Source organism: Engraulis encrasicolus, chromosome 24, assembly GCF_034702125.1.
Source record: "Engraulis encrasicolus isolate BLACKSEA-1 chromosome 24, IST_EnEncr_1.0, whole genome shotgun sequence".
In the NCBI taxonomy this organism is placed as follows: Eukaryota; Metazoa; Chordata; class Actinopteri; order Clupeiformes; family Engraulidae; genus Engraulis; species Engraulis encrasicolus.
In genome coordinates, this window is record NC_085880.1 from 33,017,766 (window position 1) to 33,030,265 (window position 12,500).

Consider the following 12,500-nt stretch of genomic DNA (forward strand, 5'->3'; position numbering starts at 1 on the left):
TGTGTGTATGTGTGTGTGTGCGTGTCCTCACCTCTGTGGGCTCATGGTGGGGTCGAGCACGGCCAGTCTCCAGAGCACCACCATCTCGTCACACATGCTGGCACAAGCGTGGGCCGCCACCTCCGTCTGGCCGTTACTGCGGCCCGTATGGCCACTCGCACTACTGTGGGACGCAGAGGTGCGCACACTATACCACCAGCCGATGATCTGAGGAGAGAGCAGAGGAGAGGAGAGGAGGTTAAGAGAGGGGTGGAGGAGGAGGAGAGGAAGAGAGAGAGAGGGGGGCAGGGGGTGAAAGGAGGATGAGGAGGATGAGGAGAGATGGAGAGGTGAAAGAGAGAGAGAAGGTGGATGAAAAGAGGAAGAGAGAGATGGAGAAGGGGTGAAATGATGAGGGAGGATGAGGAGAGATGGAGAGGAGGACAGAGAGGGGTGGAGGAGGAGATGAGGAAAATAGAAAGAGGTGGAAAGGAATGATAGGGGGAAGAGGAGGAGGAGGAGGAGAGATGGTGGGAGAAAGATAGAGTGGTGGAGTGGAAGAAGAGAGATATGTGGTACAGGAGAGGAGGAAGAGAGAGGGAAGGGAGGAGAGGCATGGGAGCGAGAGGGGTGGAGGAAAGAGAGATAGATGGTTGGGTGAATGCAAGGAGACGGAGAGCTAGTGGCATGGAAGGAGAGAAGAGAGAGGAAGAGGAGAGATGGAGGGGTAGAAAGAAGGAGGGAGAGGAGGAAGAGAAGTGATGAAGGGAAAGAGGAGAGGGAAATAGTACTGTATGTATGGAAAAAACAGGAGGTGGGTGGCGTGAGAAAAATAGTCCTACGTATACACAATAGTCCTACTTCTTGTGTAAACAAACACAATTCCCCAATGGGGGAAGTTCACTTGTGGTCATCATCATCTAGTAATGACTTTATATCCACTGAGAACGGACAGACACAGATCATGATTCAAAAAACGACAAAGGAAACAAGTGCATGTATACACATTTGAGTGGGACCCTTTGTGTGTGTGTGTGTGCGTGTGCGTGTGTGTGTGTGCGTGTGTGTGTGTGTGTGTTACCTGTTCGTAGGTGAGGCACTGCTCGGTGAGTATCTCCAGCAGGGGTGCTGCGTTGCTGTCCCTCCTCTTGAACATCTCCCTGACGATGGACAGCAGGTTCCAGATGCCCTCGGGTTCCCGCCCCCTCAGGGGACGCAGGAGACACGCCCACTCCGCCGCCGCCGGGGGCTCCGTGGACGACAGGTACATGGAGTTCACATCGCTACGCAGACGGGTCACACACACACACACACGCACAGATACACTTTATTATTTGTGTTCACATCTCAAAAAATGATGGCGGGTACATGGAGTTCACAACGCTACACAGGCAGGGTTACACACACACACACACACACACACACACACACACACACACACACACACACACACACACACACACACACACACAAGCACGTAATGCAAGTGCTCACACCCACAAACATATGCAGAAGTGCAGACATACACACACATACACACACACACACACACACTATATGTGTTCACAACTCGAAAAACTTGTGACCGGTACATGGAGTTCACATGACTACACAGACAGGGTTACACACACACACACAGACTTAATTATTTGTGTTCACAACTCAAAAAATGACGGGTACATGGAGTTCACTACAGAGATGGGTTAAACACACACACATGCATGCACGAAGAAGCGCAGACACACACACACACACACACACACACACACACACACACACACACACACACACACACACACACACACACACACACACACACACACACACACACACACACACACACACACACACACACACACACACACACACACACACACTGTACACTTTATTTGTGATCACCACTCGAAAAAATATGACTGGTGCATAGAGTTCAAATGGCTTACACACATGAACGCACACGGCCAAACATATACACAAATGCAGACAAATGCAGACGTACAGAAGCAGAGACGTACACGCACGCACACACGCACGCATTTTATTTTTGTTCACAGTTCTAAAAATGATCTTGTGCGCATAGAGTTCATATCACTGTAGAGAGGGGGATGCACACAGACACACAGTTTTTGTTGATCGTTTTCTAAATGTTAATGTGGATTCACATCCTTAGAAGGATTACATGCGCACGCCAACATCTTAGATGTGAGATAATGTTCAGCAAGGCAGCCATTATAATAAAATCAGCCCACGGAGAATGAACCACAACGCCACATGGCACATTCCTAGTCAATGAGACATTCATTGGCCTTATAGTCCTATAACAGAATTTTCATGGCCTCTTTCTAGACAGTTAAACCAACGAAACAGACCTCCCCATACTGGGAAAATGATTGTTTTTTTTCTGTTTACCTGAACACTACAGGTGAGGGTCCGCAGAACTTATGCAGCGTTTTCTTGATGTTGTCACTGAGTGTGGACTCATCCAGGTACCAGGTGCTCTGGTCAGAGGCAGAGGGGCCAGCCGTGGGATCTGCACACCAGGGAACAAAGGGTTAACCTGGGACATTAGCCATCTGAACTTTCAACAGCCTTTAACCCTTCATAGGGCAAGCAAATTTCAGCTCCCGAGTGAAAAAAAAGCTTGACAGGCTCCAGGCCACTGCTGATTGTAGAGAGGCATATCAGGGGCATTTGTGATAGGTGTGCAAGTAATCGGAAGTGATCAAATATAGTCACTTGCCCTATAAACGGATAAGCTTGTAATATATGTGCATATGTCACGAACAGTGCTCTAAACTAAATGCTGGATAGCCACTTTCACCCATTGGTGAATTTGTTTGGCTAGTAAAATGAACATCTACCAGCCATTTTGGTTTGTGATTTAAAAAAAAAAAAAGTTAATTTAGAGGCCTGGTCACGAATCATTAACAGGTGGGTGTACATAATGGTGCGCTAAAGTAACGCCTTGAAACAGAAAGACAATAGCCAAAAGTAGGGTGAATTCAGGTGCCACTGCTTCGCATTACAACTGGCCCAATTTACCTGAATTCAACCTAAGGCAAGGCAAGTTTATTTATATAGCTCATTTCATACACAGGTGCAACTCAATGTGCTTCACAAAGTTAACAAATGTAAATGAAAGGAAACAGGGAAGAAAGAAGGAAATGAATTAGAGTCAAAAAACATTTAAAACATTAAGATAAAACATAAGGTAAAAATAATAATAAAATAAAACATAAATAAACATAAAACCTTGAAAAACATAAAAATAAAAATAATAATAATAAAAAAGAATGATATGTAATTTAAGCTAGGGGAAAGCATCTGAGAACAGCTTTGTCTTGAGTCTAGATTTAAAGCTATCAATAGTGGGTGCATTTTTTACGTCATCTGGAGCCTGGTTCCAAAGCTTTGAAGCATAGAAGCTAAAGGCTGCCTCTCCACACTTTGTTTTGACTTTTGGAATCACCAGCAAATTCTTCTCCGTTGACCTTAGTGACCTGGTCGGTGCATACAGCTGAAACATATCCAGTAGATATGTGGGTCCCATTCCATTTAATGATTTAAACACAAGTAGCATTGCCTTAAAATCAATTCTGTAGCTTACTGGGAGCCAACCTAGAACTACATATTCACATTCGGACCCAATGGCGAGCCAAATGTGTGGCTGATCATGAAAAGTGTGTGAGTGGTACACGTGAGTGGTCTATAGAGGCGTTTCCCAACCAGGGGGTACTTGGGAAAAGGTAATAATAACAAATGTATGGAGCATAGTCCCATCGGGATAGACTAGAGGAGGAGATGTAAAGCCTGAGTGAAGGGGTACTCGGGGCACAACAAAAAGGCTTAGAGGGTACGTGAGGCAAAAAAAAACCATGGCACAGTATATAGCGAGGGCAGCTGCAGCTGGCGCTTACCCGGAGCTCCGCACACTGTGTTGATGGCGGTGGACTGTGAGGACAGCAGCTCGTCCAGAAGCCGCTGGGCTGTGGGCAGGATCTGCAGAGAGGAAAGGGTTAAACATGTTGACGTCACATCACTACTCAGCTCTTTTGTGTAGAATGTGTGTCAAAATGTCACTAGCAGATAAGTGGTGATGCGACTTCTAGTACAGATGTGTGGATTCATAATCAATATGGAACTCACAACATCCCTTCACCAAAGGCAATATCTACAGTTGTGAGAAGGACAAGGGTGACAATCAGACCCCGTATTGCTATATAGTACTCCTACAGGTCTGTGGGTTCATGGTCAACTTGTCAACTCCAGTGGAAAGTCTCGAAACGGGTTTGTGGACAAGCCACTGGGCTGTGAGCGAAATATCTAGGGAAAGAGGAGGCGGGGTAAAATGGTGACAAGACGCCACATTAAGAACACAGAGGACAAGAGTTCTAAGACATCTGCGAGTTCATGTTTGATATAAACTCAAAATGAGACAAGAAAGTCTCATAACATCTCCTGCGGACAAGTCGCGAGACTTTGACCTGGTCAGAAAGAAGACCGCAAAAACCACTTTTAAGAAACCCCCCCAAAAAAGAAAAGAATAAAACATCCGTCCGGGCTACACTGATAATATTACATGATGCAATCCAACACAAACAGACAGCACACAGACAGGACAATGGCCTCCCTGTGCAAGTCCTTTTTTTTACTCGCAGGTCATACGACTGGAGCAGTAGACTGTGCTTTCGAGTCAGGGAAGGACGAGCGCAGTGTGTGTGTGTGTGTGTGTGTGTGTGTGCGGGCGTGCGTGTGTGAAGAGGGAGCGTGACAAGTTTAAAACCAAACTGACATCTGACTGACTCAGCTCAGAAGAATACGAACGCTGTGTGTGTGTGTGTGTGTGTGTGTGTGTGAGAGAGAGAGAGAGAGAGAGAGAGAGAGAGAGAGAGAGAGAGAGAGAGAGCGAGAGAGAGCGAGAGAGAGCGAGCGAGAGAGAGAGAGAGAGAGAGAGAGAGCGAGAGTTTAAACCAAACTGCCCTCTGACTCCTCAGCTCAGGAGAATACATAATACAGTACCTCCACTGAGCTGGACTCACTGCACTGCATTTCTCTTATCTGTTTATTTACTGAAGGATTTAACCAAAGAGAAGAACATTGTTTTCAATAACTTTGATAAAGACCAGATTCCGGTGTAGGGAAGTTTTTTTTTTTTATCTAGAAAGCATTTACACACACTCCGCTCTCTCAATCACTCAACCTCTTTCACCATGTCTCTCACAATTTCTATTTACCCGTCTAACTATAACTTGCAGGCACACAGTTGAGCACATATACACAAAGACACTTGTCTCCAATTGTGCATACAGAAAGGAACGTGAAAAGGTATACACGTGCAAGCACGCATGCGGACACGCACCACACACGCATCTGCAGCGCCCTTACCTGTTGGGGAAGTTCGCTGATAAGGTACTGGGCAAATTTCTGGAGCTGGTCCCTCTGTAGCCTGGACAGCGACTCTGACACGGGGGCACGCAGACACACCGCAGATGCCTGGAAATGGACAGCAGAGCAAGTTCAGTGACAGTCAGAGTGTGTGTCTACGGGTGTGTGTGTCTGTGTGTGTGCACGACACTGACACAGTGTTTGGCAAACACACGGCCTGGAGAGAGGGGAGAGGTTAGTCATAAAGAGGGCAGAGGGTACGTGTGTGTGTGTGTGTGTGTGTGTGTGTGTGTGTGTGTGTGTGTGTGTGTGTGTGTGTGTGTGTGTGTGTGTGTGTGTGTGTGTGTGTGTGTGTGTGTGTACGTGTGCGCAGTATGCATACACAGCTTTCTTTAGAGACTGACACGGTGGCATGCAGACTAATTGCAGAAGCCTGGAGATGGCGGTCCGTGAGAGGCCAATGTATAATTGGAGAGGGTGGTGTGTGTGTGTACATCTTTTCTTAAACCAAATCAATCAATCAATAACAGTCCAACTTCACTTAAATTAGAATCATATTGGTATTGGTATGCAGAAATGGAGGCATCTGTTCCAGAAGAAAAGCGGAGTGTGTAACATTGTAGCATCCTGTTGTATAATATTTGCTGCATGCCGCTCTGCTGAATGGGGCTAGTGGTCGTAGGGCGGGTGTGTGACATAAACTGCCCTTCACTGCCTGTGACGCCCCATCCATTATTGACGAGAGGCATTAGTATGCGTTCGCCATGTGCAGCCAACACAAACCATATAAATGCCCCTAGAGGCAGGCATGCGCACGCACGCGCGCACGCGCGCACACGCACACGCACACGCACACGCACACGCACACACCTCCTCCCACTCATTATGTAGGTGTGCGACGGGGATGACAAATCAGCCTAGTCACACTGTGCGGCGTGATCTATGCATCTTGCATTGAGCAGTCACTGAGTAGGACAAACACGACAGGACAATCGCTCGCTCGCTTTCCCGGCGCCACACCTCCCCTGAAGTGGCCGCGGCAGTGAGTGAGTGAGCACGCCGTAGCAAAGATTGATTCCCGGCCCCTTATAACTCCCTCCTTCTCCTCCTCTCCTCTCCAAATCCCATCTATTTTGAAGGACAAAGCACATTAGAGAGGGTTTATTTTCACGCCTCCAAAGAGAGGAGAGGAGAGGAGAGGAGAGGAGAGGAGAGGAGAGGAGAGGAGAGGAGAGGAGAGGAGAGGAAGAGTGGCCAAACGTGGCCGGAGAATTGATGAGAGGCAAGTATCTGTGGAGACAGGCCTCACAGAGATAGAGAGACAGGGAAACAGAGGGGAGGGAGAGAGAGACGCCGAGGGACGCTGAGAGATAAGGAGAGATAAAGAGAGGCAGAGGGATAGAAAGATGGAGAGAGACAGAGAGACGTGAGCATATCAAGAGAAAGACAAAAGGTGAGAATGACAGAGTTAGGGTGAAAATGAAAATAAGTGTGTGATCGCGACAGAGAGAGCGAGACACAGCATCAGACACAGAGGGAGTGAGACCTACACAGACAAATAGAGATGAGCTGTAATAGCTTCTACCGTCTGGCTGTGGGGAGGCAGTAATTACAATGGAATTACACAGTCCAGCCACAGCATCTGGAAACTGCAGACTAATGGCTCAAGTACACCGTGCACAACTAGAGCGACACCTGCGGCCAGAGTAATTGACTTTGTATGGAGTCGCTGGCAACAGAAGAGATCTGGGCTACAAGAGGTGATTTGAGCGAGAGTTTGTTGTTGAACTTCAGCTATTATTATGCTAATTAGCTATGATACGGTTCGGTGACCAAGTGAAAATTAAGACATTTTCAAGACTTTTCAATTCCATTAAAAAAGACCAAAAGACCAAAGACCAAAAAAAAAATGATGGCGCATAAGTGGCTAATGACGACAGGTGCTCATAAAGTCCAAAAACCATGCAAGCGATACAGATTTTTTTCCCCCAACGTTTAACAGTACATGGAAGACGGAGTGATGCCTCCCTAAAATTAAGGTCCACGGATCTAAGACATTTCGGTTACAATTATAAGACAAAACGAGACTCAAAATGAAATTTAATACAATTTAATAACCGTAGTGTTAAATTGGGACCTGCGGCAACTCTTAGCTGAAACCTTTATCCAAAGCGTTTTGAGTCTGTCTGAACGTGGGCAAAATCATGAGCTTAAAGGTTTGAAAATAAGACTGAAATGCAAACCATGCTATGATCTGTCGAAATAGCATGGCTTTGAAGTTAAATTTAAACCAAACATTCCTCAATTCACATGAAAGCACAAAAAAGGGAATGACGTTCAATGAGGGGAAGATTTCATCACACATCAGGCCTTCATACACACATACACACACCACATACACAGAAACACGCATTTTTATGTGAGAGATGAAAAAACAATTTTGCCAGCAGTCTTTTTCATAAAGCACACACACACACAAAATGAAAACCAAAGCCCATATAAACACACACACACACACACACACACACACACACACACACACACACACACACACACACACACACACACACACACACACACGCACACGCGCACGCACGCACGCACACACACACACGTGCCGAGTCTCCAACCACCACCACCTCATCAGATGCCAGTGTGCATTATCTGGCGAGCTGTGGGCCTCCTACAGGGAGCTATCTGGTCCAAACAGACCGTCTTCTCTACCCTCTCAGCCCAGCGGGGGGGCATTGTGTGTGTGTGTGTGTGTGTGTGTGTGTGTGTGTGTGTGTGTGTGTGTGTGTGTGTGTGCGTGTTTTATATTTGTTTGTTTTTTTGTTTTTTGGAGGGGGTGCCTTGCCCATACCCACACACCCAGATAAGCATCCATGACCATACACACATTCGTACTATCAGAACCAGCACACACTCAAACATAGCCACACAAAGACAGTCATACGAGGACACTGACAAGCCATTGATAAAGGCAGAGGGGTGTACACAGATACAGACACACACACTGTGACACGTCACTGATGTTCACATTCGCAGACCAGCACCACTAATGTATGTGTTGGCTCACCTTTTGGATACCGACGAGACAAAGGGCCATTGTGTGTGTGTGTGTGTGTGTGTGTGTGTGTGTGTGTGTGTGTGTGTGTGTGTGTGTGTGTGTGTGTGTGTGTTCATGTTGTCTATGCATTCAAGACCAACCACATGTGCGCATTACTTGGACTATGTGTTGCAAGTGTGTGCGCGTGTACGTGCGTGTGTACACTCGCATTGTGTATGTGGAAATATCACCATGTGGGAGCGCACGACTGTGTGTGTGCCCCCGCTTCACAGGTGTGTGTGTGTGTGTGTGTGTGTGTGTGTGTGTGTGTGTGTGTGTGTGTGTGTGTGTGTGTGTGTGTGTGTGTGTGTGTGTGTGTGTGTGTGTGTGTGTGTGTGTGTGTGTGTGCTCTTGTGTATATACTCACGTTGTGTATGCGGAAGAGGCACAGTGCCACCACGTGTGCGCACCACTTGGCCCCCGCCCCACAGGTGCAGCTGCAGGAGGTGATGCGGCAGCGGTCGAACATGACGGCCACATTGTAGGCCCCTTTTGATTGGCCAGGCTGCTGCGACACCACTGTGGCACTCAGGTGGAAGCCTATTGGTGGAGACAGAGAGAGGAGGGAAGAGAGAGGGGGCAAAGACACACACATTAGACTGTTGATAATACAATGATGTGAATAGTGGACATCACCACGGCCAGTGTTGGGAAAGTTCATTTTCTAAATGAACTACTAAAGTTCAGCTATATTTCTCAATCTCGTTGGCAAAGCCTATATAACACCACACAGGCAGTAATTATTTTTAGCAGATCAGTGAAAATGTAAGTGTTAGATTTTATATTACTGGGGCTCTTTGCAATGTATTTGACTGGGTTTTCACCTGAATACTAAGAGAAAGTGGCACCCTTTTTAACAAAGCTGCATCGTTCGTTCGCAGGCACCAGAATGAATTTGTTCATAGTTCATTCAGCAGGCAGTAAATAGTGTGAATTCAGTTTACGTTCACCCAAATTATGAACTAGTTCATTAACTTTAGTTCATCAAACCAGTTGAGGTACAACACTGGCAGAGAGGAGGGAACAGAGACAGGGCATATTAGGGAGAATTGATAATACAATAAGAGGAATAGAAGAAGGGGAGGGAAAATAATGACACACAAACTATAAGTAATTCAGCTTGGGAGAGGGATCTTATTTATTAACGATAGGCTTGTTCAATTGCTACTATGGTTTGAAATGTTTTGCCATGTTTACAGATTGAACAAATTGTTTCGGCAGCAACGTAACAATACGCTGCAACAGGCTTCAGCAAGTATTTTGCTAAGCAGTCATAGATTAGTCATAAACATTATGTCAATGTCATAATCGTTTTATGTTATGTCATGAAAAGTTGACATTGTTAGGGCTGTCTTTAACATAATTGAATGTCACTTAATGCCAACTGTCATAAAATGTTTATGACATGGACATGTTTATGACGCCGGCATCAAGTAAAGTGCTAGCAATGTTTCTGTTGAATTAAATGCGTAGTTATGTTTCATGCATCTTGAACACAATCACAATTTGTCGAACATCAGCCATTTCTGTTTCAGCCATTGGCTTGTGGCACACCAAATGGTGGCCTGGGGTCATGGGGGGTACCCAGGGACACATACATGAGACGGCTGCCATCCACTAATGCGGCCAGTGCAAGTGATCCTATTAGTGACCCAGTGTCTATCAGCGGGGGTATACAGGGACACACATGGGACGGCTTACAAGTCAGTCACACAGCTATGGATATGGAGTAGACAGGGCGGGACAAAGGGGTCTGTTGTCCTGGGCCCAGGCAGAAGTGGGGGTCCAGAATTAGCTCCTCATTACATTGTATGTATTGATGGGAGGGCTCTTTCCTATGATTTCGTCCAGCGCCCGGCCAAAGTAGTCAGCGGCCGTGGATATACGCAAGCACCTCTTTCCCACCAGGAGCAAACTAATGCTGGTGCCAGGAGTTAACAGTTAAAACAACACCTATGTGCAGTATTCCATTGAGGCTGAGACAGTGTGCACTAAATGATGTTGAAATTCTTAAAAAAACAACAATATATGCTGACTTTAGTGCAGGGTGTAGGTCTACACAGTAGCGTCTGTTTTGTCATCCTAAAACTCCTTGACCGCAGTGGAATCAGCTATGACTTCTTAGAATCAAACTTAGAAAAAGCCTTGAAAAAGCCCCATGTTTAAATCAAGGGACTCCATATGATCTAGAGAGATAGCACACGGCTGCACCCCTTGCGCTAGGGATCTGTCCTCAATCGGCACAGCTGAACCCAACGCCCTGCTATGTGGCAGTGGAGTACAGTGTTAGTAATGGCTTAAAAACCCTCTCAATCCAATCTCCCCACTGGATATTATTTAGCTGTCACTGTTACAACTAACAGAAAGCCTTTGGGGAGAAGATATGAAATGAATCAAGCGTTCTAGAGCGGGCCATTGTCCAGAGCCCTCGAGCACCATGAAACACACAAACACAAACACACACGTACGCCCACATACACGCACACCCCTTCAACCCTTTCCTAGGGCCCTGGCCTCAATCTGTGCAGCTGAACCCAGTGGCCCTATTGTGTGGCAGCACTGTACTGTACTGCATGGTGCTACGTAGTAATGGCATTAGTAGCTTATAGCCATCTTGCAGACTCAGAGTTTCCTAACCAGACAGGAAATGAAAGAGATTTGACATTAAGGCTCAGATAGAGGAAGGAAGGAAAAAGGGGGAGAGAGAGAGAGAGAGATGGAGGGGAAGGGGGAGGCGGCGAATGAAAAGTCCATGATGTTTTACTTGTTGATGTGCGCGTGGAGTCTTCATTGTCCTTTATTTGAAAGCTTTTCAGAGAGAGGGAGAGAGGTGTGCATGTGTGCGTGTGAGTGAAAGAAAAAATAAAGGAAGAGAGACTCTCTCTGTGTGTGTGTGTGTGTGTGTGTGTGTGTGTGTGTGTGTGTGTGTGTGTGTGTGTGTGTGTGTGTGTGTGTGTGTGTGTGTGTGTGTGTGTGTGTGTGTGTGTGTGGTTAAGCTGTGGAGGGGTTTGGGAGGTTTTGGCAAAAAGCTTTTCCCTGCTGGACATCAGCCAATGTTCTACTAACGAGCCAGAGCAGAGGGAGAGCTGTGTGTGTGTGTGTGTGTGTGTGTGTGTGTGTGTGTGTGTGTGTGTGTGTGTGTGTGTGTGTGTGTGTGTGTGTGTGTGTGTGTGTGTGTAGGCAGGGGTGCTGTAGGCCCTGCTGTTTCAGTTTCAACCTTTTCAGTGTGGTGGAACTCTACTCAATGTCCCAAGCCTCTCCACTCACCTGAAAGCCAAACTGCACCACAACACACACACGCGCATGTGTGCACATGTGTCCACACACACACACACACACACACACACACACACACACACACACACACACACACACACACACACATCCACCATTTGAGTTTGAGTCGACCACAGAGACCAGAGCAAAGGACCTGCTGTACAGTGCACACCCAAACCCAGGACACACACTAAAATAATTTATGCAGGACTGAGAGAGACGGAGCGAGAGAGAGAGCGAGAGAGAGAGAGAGAGAGAGAGAGAGAGAGAGAGAGAGAGAGAGAGAGAGAGAGAGAGAGAGAGAGAGAGAGAGAGAGAGAGAGAGAGAGAGAGAGAGAGAGAGAGAGAGAGAGAGAGAGCAGTGAAAATCACCCTGACACCAAACCAAAACCTTGCACCTTGTCCGAGTGTGTCTGAGACAAAAAAAAAAAGAGAGATGGTGGTGGTCAGAACAAAAACATCTAAGATGAGCATGACATTGGATATTTGGGGAGGACACTGGATATTTTCACATGATTAACAGGCAGCAGAGCGAGCGATGGAGTACAGCAAGCAAGGCTGCTGGAAGAGATTAATAGGCCCATAGGGCTTATGGCACGGCAGTGGCAGGGCAGTGCACAGCCTGCCTCCCTGCTGGGGCTAAATTACCCAGAGACAGCAGTGAATAGGCCAGTCCAGCTATACTATTGTGTAGTTTTATATAGAATTTATTCCTGCCATTATGTTTTCGTAGTAGGTCGCCCTGTAATAA

The 12,500-nt window shown here is 46.6% G+C and overlaps 1 protein-coding gene across 5 annotated transcripts in view; it reads right to left on the reverse strand.

Annotated features, from left to right (window-relative positions):
- The window catches only part of zswim8 (zinc finger, SWIM-type containing 8), a 70,172-nt gene that overhangs the window by 40,037 nt on the left and 17,635 nt on the right, over nt 1-12,500 (reverse strand). For all 5 annotated transcript variants that reach the window (XM_063191910.1, XM_063191911.1, XM_063191914.1 and 2 more), the window contains 6 exons: nt 8,841-9,013; nt 5,365-5,472; nt 3,897-3,978; nt 2,389-2,509; nt 1,061-1,262; nt 32-207 (listed from right to left, as the gene is read on the reverse strand). In XM_063191910.1, coding sequence (XP_063047980.1) covers nt 32-207; nt 1,061-1,262; nt 2,389-2,509; nt 3,897-3,978; nt 5,365-5,472; nt 8,841-9,013 — 862 coding nt within the window. The remainder of the gene's footprint in view (nt 1-31; nt 208-1,060; nt 1,263-2,388; nt 2,510-3,896; nt 3,979-5,364; nt 5,473-8,840; nt 9,014-12,500) is intronic.